A 20529-nucleotide genomic window follows, 5' to 3' on the forward strand; every position below is an offset into this window, starting at 1 on the left:
TTGCGTGCAAAATTTAAGAAGTTTCTTTTAGCTAAAATAGTCTTTAAAGTTGACATAACTTCTCATTTTGATCTTTAAAATTTGAAATCAATATAAATGATCCTTGAGTTTGTCCGCCATCATCATTTTGGTAATTCCGTGAAAAAATATGTTAAAAAGATCCATAATGACAAAAATATCATTGATTTAATAAACAATGAGTCAAATTAAATTGACAAAAATTAAAGGTATTTTTGTCATTTTATCCTTATTTAATAGATGACAAACTTAAGAGTATTTTTACCGTTTTATCTTTATTTAATGAATACTTTTTACAAAATGAGCAAAATAATTGATGTTTGACAACTTAAGAACTACTTCTATTAGTTTCAAATCTTAAAGACCAAAGTGTTGATTTCAAAATTCAGGGACCAAAATAAGATGTTAACTTAATTACAAAAACTATTTTAGATAAAAAGACATTTAAAATGTACAATTGATTTGTGATACCGTCATACGCGTCGGTAATGGAAAATTGGTGGCTTCCAGACAAGCGATGATAATTTATGTAATAATATGCCGGCTGGAGATAATTTATGTAATAATATGCCGGCTTCCAGACAAGCGATGATAACGTATATAATAATATGCTGCAATGCAACTCTACTGGCTAAAATTGGTCAAATTTACTTGTAACACTCAGAGTTGCATACCTGATCTGTTCAGCTGAAGCTAGGAAGAAGAATAAGAGCTTAATCTTGCTCAAAGATGGACAAAGTCAACGACTTGAATTGCATATACAGAAACCCGAATGAACCCATTGAAGCACGAGTGAAGGACCTCCTTGCGCGCATGACTTTGAGAGAGAAGGCCGGCCAGATGAGCCAAATCGAGCGCCGGGTCTCCACCCCAGAAGCCATCAGAGACTTCTCCATCGGTACCCCATGGCTTGAACTTTAGCATGCATGTCTTTACTTTCTTTCACGCGTTTCACAAAAAATCTGGAGTGCAATATCTGCGTTTCTATCATGCAGGGAGTATACTCAGTTCTGGAGACAGTGTGCCCTTTGAGAATGAATTATCAAAGGACTGGGCAGATATGGTCGACGGGTTTCAGAGGTCCGCACTTGAAAACCGGCTCGGAATACCGATGATATATGGGATTGATGCGGTTCATGGGAACAACAATGTATATGGTGCCACCATATTCCCTCACAATGTTGGTCTTGGGGCATCCAGGTTAACTTCCTTCACTGGTTTTTAAGTTCAAAGTTGTAATTGACCCAATTTTTTACTTCTTGTTGCTGCTTTGTTTGGTTACTAAGAAAATGTTGGAAAAGAAATGAAATTTATCATTTATGTTTTGAATCCCTACTCATTACTCAAAAGGTTACAGTTACGTTAATTACTGGAAGTTGAATGGCAAGAACATGGACCCAGGTTTTCATCTTTTCTGGAACAGCAATTTAGTCATATATTTATAATGCTGCTCAAACTGAGATTGTGAATCCCACATTGGAGAAATAAAGCCTTGCATAACAGTTTAAAAGATCTTGGGTCTCTCCGCCCGCCAATTGGTTTTGCGTTGGATACTCGTATGGGATTAGAGCAGGCTACGTTTTAGGTGTTTGGTTGGAGTGACGCTACACACATGAGGGGGAGTGTTGAGAATACGATTCCCACATCAGAGAATAGAAGTCTTGCCAATTGGTTTTGAATGGAATGCTCACATTCTATTAGCTTGTAGAGTGTAACCACCAATTGGTTGGTGGCTATTTCAATGTTCTCTTTGTCCCTTTAATTTGATTTCCTTGTAGTGGTTGATATTCGTGTTGCCATTCAGTTAAAAAGAATGATATAAAGAAAGAAAAAAAGAAACCCAGAAGGAAAAAGTGGAGTTAAATTACTAAATTATAGATGCAAGTTCTGTTTTAGTCCTGTATTTCCCCTCATCTTATATGAACTGTGTGACAGAGATGCTGATTTGGCTGAAAGGATTGGTGCTGCAACTGCTCTTGAAGTCAGGGCCAGTGGCATTCACTATAATTTAGCTCCCTGTGTTGCTGTATGTCACGAGGGACGTATGTTTGTTATTACAATAGGACTGATGAAATTAAATGGATTAGTCATGCAATTCACTTGAATGGGTTCTGACAGGTTTGCAAAGATCCCAGATGGGGAAGATGCTATGAGAGTTTCAGTGAAGACACTGAAATTGTTAGAAAGATGACTACCATTGTGACAGGCTTGCAGGGGCAGCCACCCGAAGGACATCCAAAGGGCTACCCTTTTGTAATGGGAAGGTAAGTAGAAGTCGTCGTTAATAAATTTCCATGTATACGTCTTTCATCAAACATGTTGCATCTTTGCCTGAATTCAAGAGGGAAGAAGAAAAGTAAAAAAGAATACTTGCTGGAGATTCACATATAGACACTGATGAGATCGTTTCCTGAAAACTCATCTCCTTTGTTCTGTGTATTAATTGTATCTGAAGTAATGTCAAGATGCTTTCACATAGTTCAATTATCTTAGATATTTTTAAGGGGCATTTTGATATAGATACCTCAAATTTGAATTTTTTTAATCAAACATCTATCACTTTTAAACTTTTGATCAAACATTCTTCTACTAATTTTTAATTAAAAATTATGATTTTTATTGTATTTAATTAACCAACTAGTTCAGAAAATAATATCACAAATATTCTAAAATCACCACAAACATCCTATCTTATCTTATCATAATTCGTTTAAAATGAATTTTTCTTATTCAAATAATTTGCTGTTTTAAATTCTAAAAACACATAAACATTCTATTAACATACAATTATGAAATATAACATGCACATATATTAAATATAACATACCAAACAGATATATTAAATATAACGTACCAATCATTTGGTACGTTATATAAATTTAATCTGGGTGCGTATTAGTATTTTGGTACGTTATAAAATATTGTTTTTGGTACGTTATGCAATTCTTTATTTAGTACGTACCAACTTATTAGTACGTTGTATTATCCTTATTTTGGTATGTACAAAACTTATGGTACGTTATGTGTAAGTTGTGTAAACCAAAAAAAAAGATAACTTTTCACATTAAAACATTGCACCAAAAAATATTTTGTCAACTCTTAATAATTAATTATTGTAACATCCCACATCGCCCATGGGAGTGATCCTTAAATGTATATTCTCATCCCTACCTAGCATGAGGTCTTTTGGGAGCTCACTAGCTTCGGGTTCCGTAGGAACTCCGAAGTTAAGCGAGAAGAGGGCTTGAGCAATTCCATGATGGGTGACCCACTGGAAAGTTGCTCGTGAGTTCCCAAAAACAAAACCGTGAGGGAATGGTAAGCCCAAAGCGGATAATATCGTGCTACGGTGGTGGAGCGGGCCCGGGAAGTGATTCGTCCCGGGCTGAGATGTGACAATTGGTATCAGAGCCTAACCCTGGCCGCGTGTGTGCCGACGAGGACGTCGGACCCCTAAGGGGGGTGGATTGTAATATCCTACATCGCCCAGGGGAGTGATCCTTAAATGTATATTCTCATCCCTACCTAGCATGAGGCCTTTTGGGAGCTCACTGGCTTCGAGTTCCATAGGAACTCCGAAGTTAAGCGAGAAGAGGGCTTGAGCAATTCCATGATGGGTGACCCACTGGGAAGTTTCTCGTGAGTTCCCAAAAACAAAACCGTGAGGGAATGGTAAGCCCAAAGTGGACCATATCGTGCTACGGTGGTGGAGCGGGCGCGGAAAGTGATTCGTCCCGGGCCGGGATGTGACAATTATTGGAATAAAGACTCCTTTTAAACAAAAATAAAATTGTGAAAACTCTTAGTTCACATTTCTACTATCAGTAGTTAAAAAATTCAAATTTATTTTCAGTTGCATAAAATTACACAGTCTAGTCTACATCTCAATTTTAATTATAAACGAACTCTTATTTTTTTTAAATGTTGAGTTGGAAATTGGAAAAACTATATTTCATCCAATTAATCTTGAACCCCAGTAGATATAATTGAATCCTTAAATGGAGGAAGGGATGAGATTCCATAAAAATAGCAATAAATTAATGAATATTATTGAGTGCATTTTTTTTTTTACATAGAAATGGATTTAAAAGAATTTATAAAATACTTAAATTAAGAATATACCTGGAATATAAAGTTTAATTAAAAGTAAAAGGACTTTAATCAAAAGTTGAAAAGTATCAGATGTTTAATTTAGAAAAATATCAAATGAGGCATCTAAATTATTGTACTCACTTTCTCATATTTCTTGTTAACATATTCATACCTTGATTTTGTATTCCATTACTAAGTCAGATATAACTTGCTCTTAAAGATTATAAATTATTTTTTAAGTTCCATGTTCTTTTTATTCCAGAAACAAAACTATTGCATGTGCCAAGCATTTTGTCGGAGATGGGGGTACACATAAAGGTCTAAACGAGGGGAATACCATATCATCTTACGAGGACTTAGAGAGGATTCATATGGCACCATATTTGGACTGTATTTCTCAGGGAGTTTCTACTGTTATGGCATCCTATTCCAGCTGGAATGGAAGTAAATTACATGCTCATCGTTTTCTCCTGACAGAAGTATTGAAAGATAAGCTAGGATTTAAGGTAAAGAACCCATATAACATGCTCCTTTTTCTTGGTGGGAAAGATGAACCCAAAATTGCGCTATTAGGTAAAGCGCAAGTAAACAATGGGCATTTGTTAGCCTATTCTCGACTTAGTTCTCTTTCCGCGCAAATTACAATTTTATTGGTATTCAATGTTTTTACCCCTTGTAAGAGCTTTTGTTATAATCATAGATTCTATAAAGAAATGTGACACTGCACATTTTGCTTGCTCATTGCTAGCTTTCTGGGCTCTTGATATGCTTCCTACTGATCAATTTGATGCAACTTTGCTAACATTAGAATGATATAGTGAAATTCAAACTAATTAAAAGAGGCACATTTTTATTGTTAATTAGATGTGACTGTCAGATTTTGCGTGGTTTTTTTTTAAAGTAGTTTCTCTAACATTAACAGGCGGGATGTCAGATAAATAACGGTGTTTTTCCTGCTGCAGGGTTTTGTGCTTTCTGACTGGGAAGCACTTGACAAACTTTGCGAACCTGAAGGTTCAGACTATCGTTTCTGCATTTCATCTTCCATTAATGCAGGAGTTGACATGGTAGACATTGAACTTTAAGTTCAATTTGTTTGTTTCAATCCTTGATTTGCACATATTTTGTCTGATTGACAAGGTATGCAGGTAATGGTGCCTCTCAGATATGAACAGTTTGTGGAGGATTTGGTATATCTGGTGGAACATGGGGAGATACCGATGTCCAGGATAGATGATGCTGTTGAAAGAATACTGAGAGTGAAGTTTGTTGCCGGTATTTTTGAGCATCCTTTCTCTGATAGATCCTTGCTAGACATAGTTGGTTGCAAGGTAAGTTCGTAGTGTCTTATATTCACCTCATAGAAAATCACATGCTTTGCGTTGCTCATTGAGCATATTCTATTTTAAAAATATTACTCTTATTTGAGGCATTTTGGACCTTGCACCGATCGATTTGATACCTGAGATGCAGTTTTTACTGTTAATGTTTTTGTACAGCTGCATAGAGATCTAGCACGGGAAGCGGTTCGCAAGTCCTTGGTTATGTTGAAGAATGGAAAGGACCCAAGCAAACCTTTTCTCCCATTAGATAGAAAAGTAACAAGAATACTTGTTACTGGAACACATTCCGATGATCTTGGATATCAGTGTGGAGGATGGACAGCCACTTGGGATGGTCACAGTGGCAGGATCACAATTGGTATGAAATGTTATATGCCCACCGTTTGAATAATTGAAAGGCTATAGGTTGATTAATGTGACATTATGTATAACTTCACTAGACGAGGATGGTTGGATTTTAACTTTCATACAGTTAGTTTTCGATAAGTTTTCTGTTTTGAGTTATTGAACTGAAAATCTGCTTCTTGAATAACTAATGCAAAGTAGAGGCATTCTCTTTTCTTGTCACTGGGGAATCTGGTAATGTATTACTCCTAAATCATTGTATGCTCCCACGGTCTTGGCCCACAGTTTTCTTCGGGGGTGAAGAAACAATTAAAACTTTCCTCTGCTCCCTAGTTATGTTCTATTGTTTTTCAACAACGTAGTTAAATCTTATGCTGAAATTTTGTAGAGAACAAGGAATTCTTAGATTGTACATTTTCATGTTAATATTGTATACTCTCGCCTTGATTGCACAGACACACTTAACTAATAAGTGATTTACATGTGAAGGCACAACCGTCTTGGAAGCTATCGAGAAGGCCGTTGGAGATGATACAGAAATTATTTATGAGCTATGTCCGTCGACAGAGACCTTGGCACGCCAAGATATCTCTTTTGCAGTCGTAGCTGTTGGTGAAGGTCCATATGCGGAATTCAAGGGTGACAATTCAACGCTTGTGATCCCCTTTAATGGAGCTGATGTTATAAGCTCAGTTGCTGACAGATTCCCTACGCTGGTGATTCTGATATCCGGAAGGCCCTTAACTTTAGAGCCCCAACTCTTGGAAAAGATGGATGCTCTTGTCGCTGCTTGGTTGCCTGGTAGCGAAGGAGAGGGAATTACAGATGTTATCTTCGGAGATTATGACTTTGAGGGCAGACTACCAGTTTCATGGTTTAAAAGTGTTGAACAGCTTCCCATGAACGCCAGAGACAACTCATATGAACCTTTATATCCCCTTGGCTTTGGGTTGACTTACAATAAGGGAAGGTCCTTGCACTAAAATCATTCGATGACTGAGACCATTCTCAAGAGTAGACTAACGGTTGGTTTGGTATTGCTGTGTTTCGAAAAAAAAAAAAAAAACTGCTTCTGCTCTGCTGTAAGAATAAGCAGCTGTGAAATAAAACAGTAGAGTGTTTGTTAACTTTTTTGTAAAAATGCTTTTGAAAGAAAAAAGTAGTATTATAGTGTTTGATAAACTTTTATGTAAAACAAATGTGAAAAACAACTGGTTTTTCAAAGTTAGGTTTTGCAGCTTTGTGTTTTTGGCTTTTTTTCATTCAAAACTGTGAAAAAAAGCCGAAGCTGAATGTTTACCAAACATTAAAAAGCTCCCAACTTTTTTTAATTGAATTTTATGGCTTGATTTTTATTGTATTGCATAGAGGAAAATATATACAAGATACAATCCTTATTCTATAAGGAAACAATAAAGGACACACATATCCTTCCTAATAAAGGATTCCTAATATTTACAATATATATACATGCCCTTTTTTAAATCACTCACGGCAACACACCCCCTCAAGTTGGAGCATAGATATCACTAATGCCCAACTTGACAAGTGAGTCACCAAAAACTCTACTACACATGGCATGAGTGAGGATATCCGCAAGTTGCTCTTCCGAGTTCACAAACGGTATTGACACTATTTTTTTCTCAAGCTTTTCCTTCATAAAATAACGGTCAACCTCCACATGCTTCGTTCTGTCATGTTGTATCGGGTTCTTTGCAATCTCCCGTGCGGATTTATTATCACAATACAAGCTTATTGCCTCCTTTACTTTGAAACCTAGACCACCATGCAATTTACGTAACCAAAAAACTTCACATATTCCATGCGCCATACCTCTGAATTCAACCTCCACTGAAGACCTTGACACCACATTTTGCTTCTTGCTTATCCAAGTAACTAGATTTCCACCAACGAATGTAAAGTATCCAGAAGTAGAGCGTCTATCAGTCACATCACCTGCCCAATCAGCATCAGTAAATCCTTCAATCCTCAAATGACCGGAATTTTTATACAAAATTCCTTTTCTTGGAGCTGACTTCAAATAAGCTAAAATCCGCATAACAGTTGCCATATGATCCACACTTGGCGAGTGCATATATTGACTCACCACACTTACTACATAGGCTATATCCGGACAGGTATGAGCTAAATAAATTAGTCTTCCTACCAGTCTTTGATATATACCTTTATCCACTGATTCTTGATCCGGGTAAACCCCCAAGTAATGTTTCTCCACAATGGGAGTATCCACATGTTTACACCCAAGCATACATGTTTACTTCAATAAATCCAAAACATATTTTCTTTGAGACAAGAAAATACCTTTGGATGAACGAGCAACTTCAACACCAAGAAAATACTTTAAGTCACCTAAACTCTTCATCTCAAACTTAGCAGAAAGGTTCTTCTCCAGTTTGATAATTTCATCTGAATCATCACCTGTTATTATCATATCATCTACATAAATAATCAAGGCTGTTACTTTACCGTTTCTCCGCTTCACAAACAAAGTATGATCAGAATGACTCTGATAATACCCATTCTTTCTTATGGCCTGAGTGAACCTCCCAAACCATGCCCGTAGTGACTACTTAAGCCCATAAAGGGACTTCCGCAATCGGCACACTCCTATTTTTCCTCTGTTGCCATACCTTGGAAGGAAATCCATGTACACTTCTTCCTCTATGAAGGAACATATTTTTTACATCAAATTGTTTCAGTGGCCAATTCAAATTTGCAGCTAGTGAGATAAAGACTTGTACTGTATTCATCTTAGCCACGAGATAGAAAGTTTCCTGGTAATCAATTTCGTATGTTTGAGTGTACCCTTTGGCCACCAACCTTGCTTTATACCTGTCAAGTGATCCATCAGCCTTGTATTTAATTGTAAACACCCATCGGCACCTAACTGGTTTTTTTCCTTTCGGCAAGTCAACCACTTCCTATGTATTATTCTTTTGCAATGCCATCATCTCTTCATCCATCGCTTCAGTCCATTCTCAACTCTTCAAAGCGTCTTCTACCCGAGTTGGTACCGGAATGGAATCCACATTATGTACCCACGCTTGACGTTCGGATGAAAGGTTTTTACAGGACACATAATTGGCTATAGGATACTTCACTTTTCCTTCTGGAGAGAACCTGTCAGGAGGTACACCATGATTTTGCCTTGGTGGCAACTTATATGTACTTATAATATCATTATTTACATGAGTATCACTAGTGCTTACCTCAGGGATATCCAAAGAAGATGCATTGGACAACGGCACCGTTGAACTAGAGAGAGGGGGAAGCTGCGGCCATAATGGGTTGATCATCAGTGCATTCCCCTTCGGCAGCACCAACACACAAATTGGCAGTTTCTTCCTCGGCAAGAAGCTGCGGAATATTTGGAGCAGGTTTGGTGAGAACATGCTGTCTACTCACAACAAGCTCGGCATGAGAAGACCAAGTATCATCACCTGCATCATTTGGCACACCATGCACTTCACTTGAAGACCTTGCCTCTTGTACATCCAACCATTCGAAATCACCATCAAGATCACAACTAAAACTCTCCTCCTTGTGATCGCAGGGTGGTGATATGGGAGTATAAAAATATTCAAACTCAGAAAAATGTCATATCCATGGTGATATACATGTGACGAGTGGCAGGGTGGTAACACTTGTAACCTTTCTGGTGGGAAGCAAAACCTACAAAGACACACCGAAGAGCACAAGGATCCAATTTACTACGATGAATCTTGTGAATGTGAACATAAGCCACGCATCCAAATACTCGAGGAGTGAGAGTATTGGTGGAAACAACTGGAACAAGCTCCATCAAAACTTGGAGTAGAGTACGAAATTCTACAACTCGGGATGGCATGCGATTGATAACATACACGGTATAGGTGATGGGGTCGGGCCAAAAACTCTAGGGCACCAACCCACCAATAAGCAATGCACGAGCCGTTTCCAAAATATGTCAATTTTTCCTCTCAGCCACCCCATTTTGTTGTGGGGTGTACAAGCAAGTGGTCTCATGGAAGATTCCTTGGTCACGAAAAAAATTAGAGAGCGCAGAGTTAACATATTCTCTCCCATTATCAGTACGAAGAACTTTAATAACAAAGGAATATTGAACAGCCACCATTTGAAAGAAAGACCGAATAATGGTACTTACATCACTTTTATGTTTCAACAAATACACCCATGTCATACGAGTGCAATCATCCACAAACGTAACAAACCACTTAACTCCTAAAACTATAGTAACGAGCAAATGCCCCCAAACATCTGAATGGACAAGCTCAAACGGAAGCAATCTTTTATTCATACTAGAAGGAAACGAAGCACGATGGCTCTTAGCAAGAATACATACTTCACAATGTAAGTTTGATTCCTTTATTTCATGAAACATACTAGGCAACATACGCCTTAAATAACCAAAAGAAACATGTCCTAACCGGCGATGTAACAACCAAACTTCTTGCAGGTTACTAGTACGGGATGCTCGAACTACATTAGCTCTGCAAGGAACGACATCATCCATATAGTACAACCCTTCTCTCTTAGTGCCACGCCTAATTATCTCCTTGGTCTGAATATCCTGAAGCAAACAGAAAAATGGATACATAAGTACAACACAATCCAATTGCTCAGTAACTTGGGGAATAGATAATAAATGGTGAGACAATGACGGAACAAGCAAACAGTGGTGGAGAGAAAGAGATGGCGTGAGGTCCACTGTGCCGGCCCCAGTCACCACGGCAGTGGTGCCATTTGCCGTGGCAACACATTTTTGATGTGTCGCTGTCATATGCTTAAACAATCTTTTATCGAATGTCATATGATCAGTTGCTCCAGAGTCCAGCATCCAACCTGTATGATGTTCAGTACCAGATGCTAAAAGAACACGTCCATTAGTACCTGTATTGGACGAAGACTCATTAGGACTAAACTGGGTCAACAAAGCTTGACTTGGATCCCCTTGAGTAAGCACGGCATCTTTGTATCCAGTTGTTGCGGCAGCCATAGGGGAACGCTTTCCACTAGCTCCATTAGAGGCCCGCTCTTTCGCACGTAATTTCTTCTTCAATTCAGGGAACCATTCAGGTGCTCCATGCTTTTGAAACATGTATCTTTCGTATAACGGGTTTGCCCACAAAAAGTACACTTCAAATCATCTTTATTCTCTCGAGTGAAAGGGCGAGAATCAGTTGATGAAGACTGGCCATAGAGCCGGCCAGAAGAAGGAGGCCGTGTCACCATAGCCACGGGGGGAATTCCTCCTTGGTTCCCAGTGGCACTACCTCCCATCATAGTAGCATGGCGTTGAGCTTCGCTCCTAACTACTGAAAACACTTCCTCCACAGATTGTAGAGGTTCAGTTCTCAAAATATCACTACGGACCTTGTCAAAAACATCATCGAGGCCCGCTAAAAAAGCATACACGCGGTCTAGTTGAACTTCCTCCCAAAGTGTCTTCAAGTCAAAAGCACACGCCATCTTAATTGGTCTTCTCTGATCGAGTTCTTGCCAGACTGCTTTAAGATTGACATAGTATACACCAATAGGTTGCCCTTCTTGGCGAAGTCAGAATGACTTCACCTTCAACTCATAAATCTAAAAGATATCAGACCCATCATAATATGTCCTGGCAACTTCTTCCCACACCTCTTTAGCAGTACGAAGATGAATGAAAAAACCCATGATAGTCAGATCCATGGAATTAATCAACCATCCTTTCACAATTGCATTCCCAGTCTCCCAAGCATCATACTCGGCACTATCTTCTTGAGGCTCCTTAATACTCCCTGTCACGAACCCTTTCTTTCCATGCCTAGCAATATGCATATCTAATACTTTGGACCAAAGAAGGTAATTTGATCCATTGAGTTTTACAAGCATCACTTTGAATAACCACGGGATTAACAATTGACATGTGAGTAGAGCCAGATGCCCTACCTTCCAATTTTAGCACCGCCTCTCCCTGGTCACTCGCCATTGTTCACGATACACACCACACACACGTACACAGCACACGAACAAATTTGTTGCAGGGATGCAACGACACCATTGAAAAAAAAAAAAAAAAAAAAAAAAACTACAATGATTTCTGGTCCCCTACGACAACAATACACGACAGCAATGTTTGTTGAATTATGGACAATCTTGACTTGCTGCAGGGATGCAGCAGAGACCACAGACTGCCGAATCCTTTTTTTTTTTTTCCTGGTTTCACGATAGCAGCGACACGGTGGGAGTCATAGGGTTACGGTTGGTTCTGATGCCAAATTGAATTTTACGGCTTGATTTTTATTGTATTGTATAGAGGGAAATAGATACAAGATACAATCCTTATTCTATAAGGAAACAATAAGGGACACACATGTCCCTCTTAATAAGGGATTCCTAATATTTACAATATATATACATGCCCTTTTTTAAATCACTCATGGCAACATTTTTGATAATCACTTTTTTCAAAATCACCTCATTACCAACCTAGGGCTGAGTTTCCTGAGTCTATTTGAGCAGAACAACCGTTCAGGAATAATTTCCACCTAGATGTCAAATGTCTCTATACTTTTTTATTGAATGTATGAATTTATCCTGTTCTTTTCTTATGTTACCTTATTACCGTGCCGCTTGTTCCTTGTTATTATAGTCAGCTGGCATGAAGGGTTGACTCTGGGATGTTTTCTTAGAGCGGATACAAGTCATACTATCAGATCAATGTACAATGTCAATTTGAAATTCGGTTCATTACAATAAAGAGATAGAAGGACAAGGTTTCCAGTCTCATATATCCCAACTTAAGCTTCGGATCCCAACTGATATTATTGACAATGGTATGTCTTTATCTATTATCTTGTTTTTCTTGTCCAGGTATGCCTCAACTTCTACTCTTTAATCTGTTCAACTGTTTCTCCGATTCTTATTACTCACACGGAAATGAAACCGTTTAATCTGTGATTACATTAACTAATGTTGTTCAGATATGATGCATCTTCTGCTTTCCGACCTTCAATATTCTTTACTTTGATATGTTGAAATATGTCCCCCATAAGAGATTATTCCCAGATATCTCTGGGGGGCCACTGAAGTGAAGCATCATAGAGAATCAAACCCTACAAAAAGTCCTCTCATATCTTTTCTTTTGATGTATGAATATCTAGCCCTTTCTTAGCAGGGATCCCGTTTTACTGTAGCAAAAAACCGGACCTAGGGCCCATAGGGAATTCTGGAGTGCATTTTAGCTACTAGCAATTTGAGAGAGAATAATCGGAATATAAGTTGAGAAAATGGAGAGAAAACAAGATGGCCGAAAGTAGAAGTACGGATAGTGAGATACTATATGTATGTGGTTAGAATTAGTTTTTGAGATGTTACTCACACTAGGAATAAAGTGGTATAGGGTGCTTTCCTCTCCAAGTTGCAGAAAGGGTCGGAAAAAGATGGTGATTAGTTTGTCATTTTACTGTGGAGAAACCCAATTGTCAATGACTATATTGCCCATGTTGGTCTGGATTCTTTACTTCATACGCAGGATTGAGTAGAACAGTATCTCATTGACCAAGAAAAATATATTTGGCACGATCACACAATAAATAAGATAGATAAAAGGGGTATATTTCCTGTTACACCCAAGATTTTGCCCTGCCACGAGGGTTTAACCCTAGTATGCCTATCTCAAAAATGGAACAAATGAAAAACAGCAGTGTAACTAGAGCCATTTGTTTATTGTTTTGCCATTTTGTTTAACTGTATCCTTTCATATAAAGTTGAAGTTTCACGTAGTAAATACCTTGAAGTTGTTTTTAGTTTTTCTTGTTTTCTCTCCCTCGATTCTCTCATCCTTTTTCTTTGACCATCTGTTGGAGAAAAGCAACACTTCGGAATGTCTACTATATGATGTGCAGATTGATACTAGAAATCTGCTTAGAGATCACACATGGATAGGCAGGGTGTTCAACGATGAAGAGTAAATGTTTCATGTTCGATTACGGGTGAATGTTACGGACTGGAACCCTACACCAGATAGGAATGAGTTCGATCAATTCATGGGTTCACAAGGGTAGGAAAATAGTATCACCTAACAAGTTGATCTTTTTGGGTTTGGGTGGCAAACATCCATGCCATGACATTACCTTTGTATGGTTATGGATCATTAGTCCAATGAGGAAATTAGTCCACAAAAACCTTGTTGCGTGGGAGAAAAAACTTCAATATGAGCGTCCAGATCACGTGACCCGTCATCGATATTTTAACTCTCAACCAATGAACGTGTCCCAAACCCCTTGCTCTGCCATTGTACCGTAGTAGTGCGGCAGCCTTATTGAATACTCCCTCATTCTAAGAATACAATGACAACAAAGTTTTATCCTACTAATTAGAGTTGATTGTATGAATCCTATACCACCATTACATTTGGTTTTGCGCCAAATGTTCCATTAGCTCTAAGTGCTCCATGTCTTTTCTTAAAATCTCTTTCCAAGTCTTCTAAAGTCTTCCTCCATCCCTTTTTTCATAAGACCCTATCTCCATAATCACATTTTTTAACCGAAGTATCTGCAGGTCTTCTGTTCACATGTCCAAACCACATTAACCGATCATCTCTTATTTTATCTTTAATTGTAGTCACTCTTACTTTACCTCAAATATCCTCGTTCTTAATTCTATCACTTCTTATGTGGACACACATTCAACGAAGTATTATCATCTCCACTACACTCATATTTTGCACGTGTGATGCATACTCATCTTCCAAAATATGGTTGTACTGTCATTGAACTTTATGCAGCTAAATAGTAGGTAATAATTGCTAGGTTGTCTTACTATATGGCATTGCATATCACTAGTTCAAAGTAGTACTTAATTAGAAGCAAGATTCTTCTTCCAAATAAATAAAAGAAGAAAGTCAAAAAGGAAATATATACAAGTCATTTATCCCCATCAAAAGAGAATCTCAAATTATGAAGTGAACTATACAAAATCGAGTAAAAAACAATTTGTTAAAAAAATGGTGTCCCAAATTATTCGTCATCGTATGCGTGTGTGTACGTGTGTATGAAATTATAATAATAATACAGACTCAGAAAAAAGGGTAAAGAAATCTTTCTGCCAATAAAAGGCTACTTAATTTGTCTCCAAAATATGTATCATGATCACAAGTTTAGTCTAAGACCTGATTAGAGAACAATGAAATCTCTTTTAAGATTATTTAGTTGGTAGGTGCCGTACACTTGGAATCACAAAACCACCATCGTCAAAATTCCAAATCCAGCACTGAAAACATGAACCACAAATTTATAGAAACTTACCAGACCAAATCTGTTCTGTATCCTGTTCTGTGCTGCATATTATTATATAATGGACCACTAATATTGGTTCCTTTCAATTAACGAGCCATTCATCAATAACAGTAAGTTATCAGCTGACACATATAATAAACTGATTTATTAAAAGGAAAAGTTTATATTCACATTTCAAACTGTTATTTGTTTGAAAAAATAAATAAATAAATAAACTTTTTTCCTGAAACGAGTTGAGTATTTTTCGAGCTTAATTAAATTATTAATCGTCACTCCTAGGCTACTAGAAGGGGATCTTCTTTCCTAATTAGAAGAGGATCTCATAGAAACAATGCCATAAAAGTGATTGAAGAAGCATAAGATGCTTGAGTTAGTGCAGGGAAGAGTCAGCATTTAATCAAAGTTTTTGCGACTTTGAAGGTGTTGGGCTAGTCAACTTGCCCATTTTTTGAACCAAAGTAGTGAGACAGTCTAAAAGGAGTTAAAAGTAGGCAGTCTTACTTACCAAATACCATCGAATTCCAAACATAAGTGCTCTATGACTTGGTCTATTTGAATTCAAAACTCAGCATCCAGTGCCTTTCTTTACCTTTTGTTTTTTCCTGGTGGAAAGCAACTAGTCTGACTGCATAGTCTAAAGACTAGTTAGGGAAGATTTAGATTAGGGAAGTGATTTCCGCAACGTCTTTTCTTCCCCGAACAGATAAAGCACAATGTGAGATGCTCATAGATTATTTGATTGCATAACTCAAAGGAGAATCAATGGAAAAAATAAACGAAATTGTGCAAAAGGAGAAAATGAGTAAGCGGGAATCATTCTTTCTAAATTATTCCAAGCAGACAAAGCACGATGTGAGATGCTCATAGATTTTTCAGCAATTTTAATTTTTCCCGTATTCTGTTAAGTGGCAAAGTTTGAGCCTTTGTGGCAAAAATCGAAGTACTAGACATTTGACTAAAATTCATTGGGTAGAGAAAACCAAAAGCTTGGAAGATCCCCGTGTGTATTAAGTTAATCATGATTAGTAACTAATCCTGGTCATAAGATTCATAATTAATATGCAGGTGAGATGCTAAGACGTACTAATTATGCTTTCACCATTTGATTAAAGATGCTTTATCTTCACTGAGATGCTATCTGATCTGATGTATAGATACCCTCCCGCATTCCATTCTTCACTAGAGGAACCATTTTTAAGGTCTCAGATAAAGAACAGTCAAACTGTTCAGCTTAGCATCTTGCTTTAAGATCCTTAAGACGGGAGAAAATATTCAGTAAGGCAACCTAATCGGTAAGTTGATTCGGCCACTTTCACAAAAGACCGGTGTACATTGGAAGTATAACCTATGTGGGATTCGATGTGGGCCTTGGCCTCGTCCCTTTGAGACTGTGTGACTCACGTGGTGCTGATCAAATTGCCCTACCTAAGTTTTTCTCGCAAACCGGATTCCAGAAAGTATAATCAATCTCTCTCTCTCTCTCTCTCTCTCTCTCTCTCTCACATTCATGCTCTTGTTCATCTTTTAGATGCCTTCTGCAATAATTCACCACTACCTTTTCACATAACAGAATATGAAATCCAGAGTGGGGCAAGAACATCAAATCCATAGGGTTTGAGATGCTTCAACTTTCATAATTTGAAATTCCAAGAAAAAACTTGGATCCTGTTCCCCTCAAATACTGCTTGGCTAACTCAAAGTTCTGAATAACATATTTACATTAAACCATGAAAATAGAGCTCAGATCAAGCTAAACTAATGAACTAAAAGACCATATGATGGCATGTGAAGCTGCAGAGGATTGAGGACAGGAGAGATGCCGCTGCTAGATCATCCGTGCGGGTAGTGCTGCGAGGATTGCATCTGGAAACTCAAATTTTGCGGTCCATAGTACGAATTATTAGCAGCACCTTTGAGCAGGTCCTGCCCCTGCATTTTTAGTCCATACGAACTAATCCCATAAGGATGGGAAGACATGAACATATTTCCATGCCCTTGATTAAAACCCATGTTTACTCCACCGCCTTGCGGCTGCTGCCACTGAAATGGAACCCTTGCGGTGGCAGCAGAATTCGGATGCGGAGGCAGCTCTGGAGAGAGAGGACTTTTGTTGTCTGGAGACGGAGTTCTCATGTCGTTGAGATTGACAGTTGTTATGTCATGGATGCTGGCTCTTCGCTTATCCTTGCCCCCGGAAATCTGCCTGATGAAGTACTTCTGTGCGTGACTAGCCACCTGAGTAGGTGTTCGTGTCACCACAAAATTCCGCGAGATGTTCCTCCAGTCCCCCTTGCCATACTTCTTCAGCCCCATTAGGAACAGCCTGTGCAGAATCATCAAAATATCATGTCAAAACAATGTCCGAAAAACAAATTGCTGTAAAAATTTCTCGACCGATATAATTTTCATCAGAAATTTCGACATCTTAGCAGCGCTTCATAGGCAATACCAAACTTATACCGAAATTTCGCGCTTTTTTGTTGATCATATACTCGAAAAAGTTAAAACTTCAATCCAATTTATTTCAACAGATCAAAATGTTTTATATTAAATGTACATTGGAAAACTTACTTGTGTTCTTCCTCAGTCCACGGAACCCCCTTCTTTCTTTCGTGATCTGAAGGGCGATTCAGCGAAGATCTCTTGCCACCAATCCCGCAAGCCTGCTGTTTGAACCCCTCATAGCCGCCATGTCTGTTCACCCACTCCAATGTGAATGGAGAGGCGCTGTATCCCGGAATCGGAACTAACCCTGCTTCTATCTGGCCAACATCAGCTTCCAATTCCTCGTACTGCTTCTTCACGTCTCTCACCGTCTTCCCCGGTATCATCGCGGCCACCTGGTGCCACCGGTCAGGCGTGTCCCTGTCGTACACCGCCAGGGCGTTTTCGAACATTTTGTTCTCCGCCGAAGTCCATCTCGCGCTCTTGCTCTCTTCGACAAGCCATTTCGAAGTCGAAGAGTAGGACGAAGGGGACAGAATCTCCATCTCAAACTTCATACGATCGAATTAAAGAGCTCCAATTCACACTAACATAACGAAAAACGCAAAGAATTTGGAGAAACAGAGCAAGAGAAGGAGAACCCTTAAGAGGAAATGCAGAGAGAGAGAGAGGTGGAGATTTCAGAGTGGTGCAATGAGTGTTAAATCAAGGGGCATTCTGAAGGGAATCAGAATACCTTTTCTCTGAGGAATCCAGAAAAGAACCCAACTTTTCAAAATCGAAAACGAAATCTTGAAAACCAAATTAGTTTAACTTGCTCCAAATCCAAAAACCCCAGAAGCCCTAATGGGATCTGAACCCATGGAAGCTTCAAAGATCATAGACAGAGAACCAAACTGAAACCGTTTTCAGAAAATGGAAGTTGGAATCTTGAGCAGGATTTAAAAAGAGGAAAGCTCACTTATATCTGCAAGTTCTTGTTTTTTCTTCTTCTTCTTCTTCCAATTCTAACACACCCCAATTAGAAAAGACAGAAACTGAAGAGAATGGAGAAAACCCAATTGGGGAGTGGAGTGAGAGGGGCTCTGAATTTTAGAGTAGGAGTGAGAAGGAAAAGTAGGGAAAGGTTTCTTCTTTCTTCCTTTTTTCTCTGAGGCCCTCTCAGCAACAAAGAAAAGAGAAGAAAGAAAAAACTAAAGTGTAGTGTTTGAGCGATGAATGGAAAAAGAAAACCATAGGGAGCTCATACAAAAGCAAAGCTTCAAGAAATGAATATAAGATCATGAGAGAGTGTTTTTTGGGGGGCGGGGAGTGGGGGGTGGGGGGTGGGGGGGTGGGGGGTGAGGAGAGAGAGTATGAAGGTGGGTAGCTGTGATTGGAGGGTAAGGTGATTGTAGATACTTCAAATTATGAAAACGTTCCCTCTTATTATAATACACACTCACTCTGTTTTTTGGGTTTTTTTATTGGTTTGAAGGTCAAATTTCCTTCTTAATTTTGAGTTGTGAGGAAACAATGGGTTGGCAACTGATGATGATTGATGGAAGTTCACCCTGTAATAACTTGTCTATTGCAAGAAAACTTTGATAAAACTGTCTGGCACATTTTTAGAAACACAATTTTAATACGATTTTGTGAGAGCAGATGGTGACACTTTTGTTGAGAATTCTTAAAACATTACTAGGGGAGTGTGCAAATTAAATTAGCAAAATTGTGTTATAGGAATCTATGCGGTATGTTCTTTCTTGGGAGAGTGCTATAATTGCCTACTTCTTTGCTCATTCCCTTTGACCAAGGGCAAGCACATATAAGTTGCCCTTACTATTCACTTTGAATAGTACTTGCCCCTTTGCAACTCCACCTATTTGACAAGGGTAACAACAAGGGCGCGGGCAAGTACTATTCACAATTTTTTTTTTTTAAGCCTTGATATTTAAACGAGTGTTTAATTCTAATGAATGATTCCAAATACAAGGCAAAAGCATAGCATAACCTAGGAGATAAAATCAGTGTGGTTCGGTTCGTCTTCTCTTGGAGTATGTGGAATTTCCTTATCTTCTGCTACAAATGTCAAATAGCTTATTCCCATGCTTTCAAATTTTTATAGAGATGCTCTTAGTGCCACTAGCATAAACTCCTTCCGCTTTTTCAATGGCTTATTCCCAAGCTTTCAAATCTTTATGTAGATGTTTATACCTACTCGACAGAGATTGCTCGGTCCGGATGTGCCTTAAATTTGAAAATGGAAAACAAATATGGAAGAGTGTAGTAAAAATGAATATTGAGTTGTGATGGAGAACTGAAGAAGAAGAAGATTGAGTATTTATAGAACAACAATATAAAAAATTCTAATTTTTTTCATTTTCCATATTTTTTTTTTTTATAATTTGTTTCGATTTTTCTGATTTTTATTTTTATTTTTTAACTTTGAATTAATTGTTGCCGTTGATTTTCAAATTGATTTGAAATCAAAGGCATCATATTGTGCCACATGTCGCAACGGTATTATTTTTAATTTGTTTTACTGTTGGAAATCCAATGGCCCATCATCTAACCGTTGGAAATCTAACAGTCCACAAAGCGCCATGTTAGCTAGTTGTTGGAAACGTCTCTGATTTCGAGTCCGTATCCTTGCCGGATCCTCTTTGTGAGGATCTTGGAGATTCGTAAATCATATATGTTCATCGTATATCGTGTGGTCAGAAATCATTTTAAATATTTTTATTTAAAAAGAAACATAAATAGTACTTGACAAAAACTGACCACACGATGTACGATGAACGGACACGATTCATGGATCCCCAAGATCCTCACCAAAAGAATCCGAAAAGGATCTTGTTGGTCTAGTTTATGCAGCAGCAGGGCTCACCGTTGCAATTTTTGTCAACCGCTCTCTTTTTTAGGTGGTTGTGTTACACGTGCCTGACAGAAAAAAAAAATTAAAAAAAATTGTGCAATGATGTCAGCTTACCCGAAAGCAGTAGGTC

General features: G+C 38.3%; 2 protein-coding genes across 3 annotated transcripts; one reads left to right on the top strand and one right to left on the bottom strand.

The window, feature by feature from the left end:
- The first annotated feature begins 560 nt into the window (after positions 1–560).
- Positions 561–6809, top strand: LOC103938586 (beta-glucosidase BoGH3B-like). 2 transcript variants are annotated; one of them, XM_009348607.3, is made up of 9 exons: positions 561–916; positions 1014–1218; positions 1954–2044; positions 2137–2282; positions 4373–4616; positions 5073–5177; positions 5259–5441; positions 5610–5811; positions 6288–6809. In XM_009348607.3, exons 1-9 carry the CDS (start codon positions 748–750, stop codon positions 6779–6781), a joined length of 1839 nt encoding a protein of 612 aa, XP_009346882.2. In that variant the 5' UTR covers positions 561–747; the 3' UTR covers positions 6782–6809. The 2 variants fall into 2 exon arrangements, with proteins under 2 accessions (XP_009346882.2, XP_048420720.1); XM_048564763.1 differs by lacking the exons at positions 561–916; positions 1954–2044 and having other exon boundaries at positions 1128–1218; positions 6288–6796.
- Positions 6810–16683: 9874 nt separating this feature from the next.
- On the bottom strand, positions 16684–18845 carry LOC103938587 (transcription factor DIVARICATA-like). The gene is made up of 2 exons (XM_048564829.1): positions 17669–18845; positions 16684–17420 (listed from the first exon to the last, which is right to left on the bottom strand). The coding sequence occupies exons 1-2, from the start codon at positions 18097–18099 to the stop codon at positions 16928–16930; spliced, it is 924 nt and encodes a 307-aa protein (XP_048420786.1). The 5' UTR covers positions 18100–18845; the 3' UTR covers positions 16684–16927.
- Between the last annotated feature and the right edge of the window lie 1684 nt (positions 18846–20529).

This window comes from the organism of the source record quoted next, unplaced genomic scaffold (assembly GCF_019419815.1).
Source record: "Pyrus x bretschneideri cultivar Hongxiangsu unplaced genomic scaffold, Pyrus_bretschneideri_v1 Contig39, whole genome shotgun sequence".
Lineage (NCBI taxonomy): Eukaryota > Viridiplantae > Streptophyta > Magnoliopsida > Rosales > Rosaceae > Pyrus > Pyrus x bretschneideri.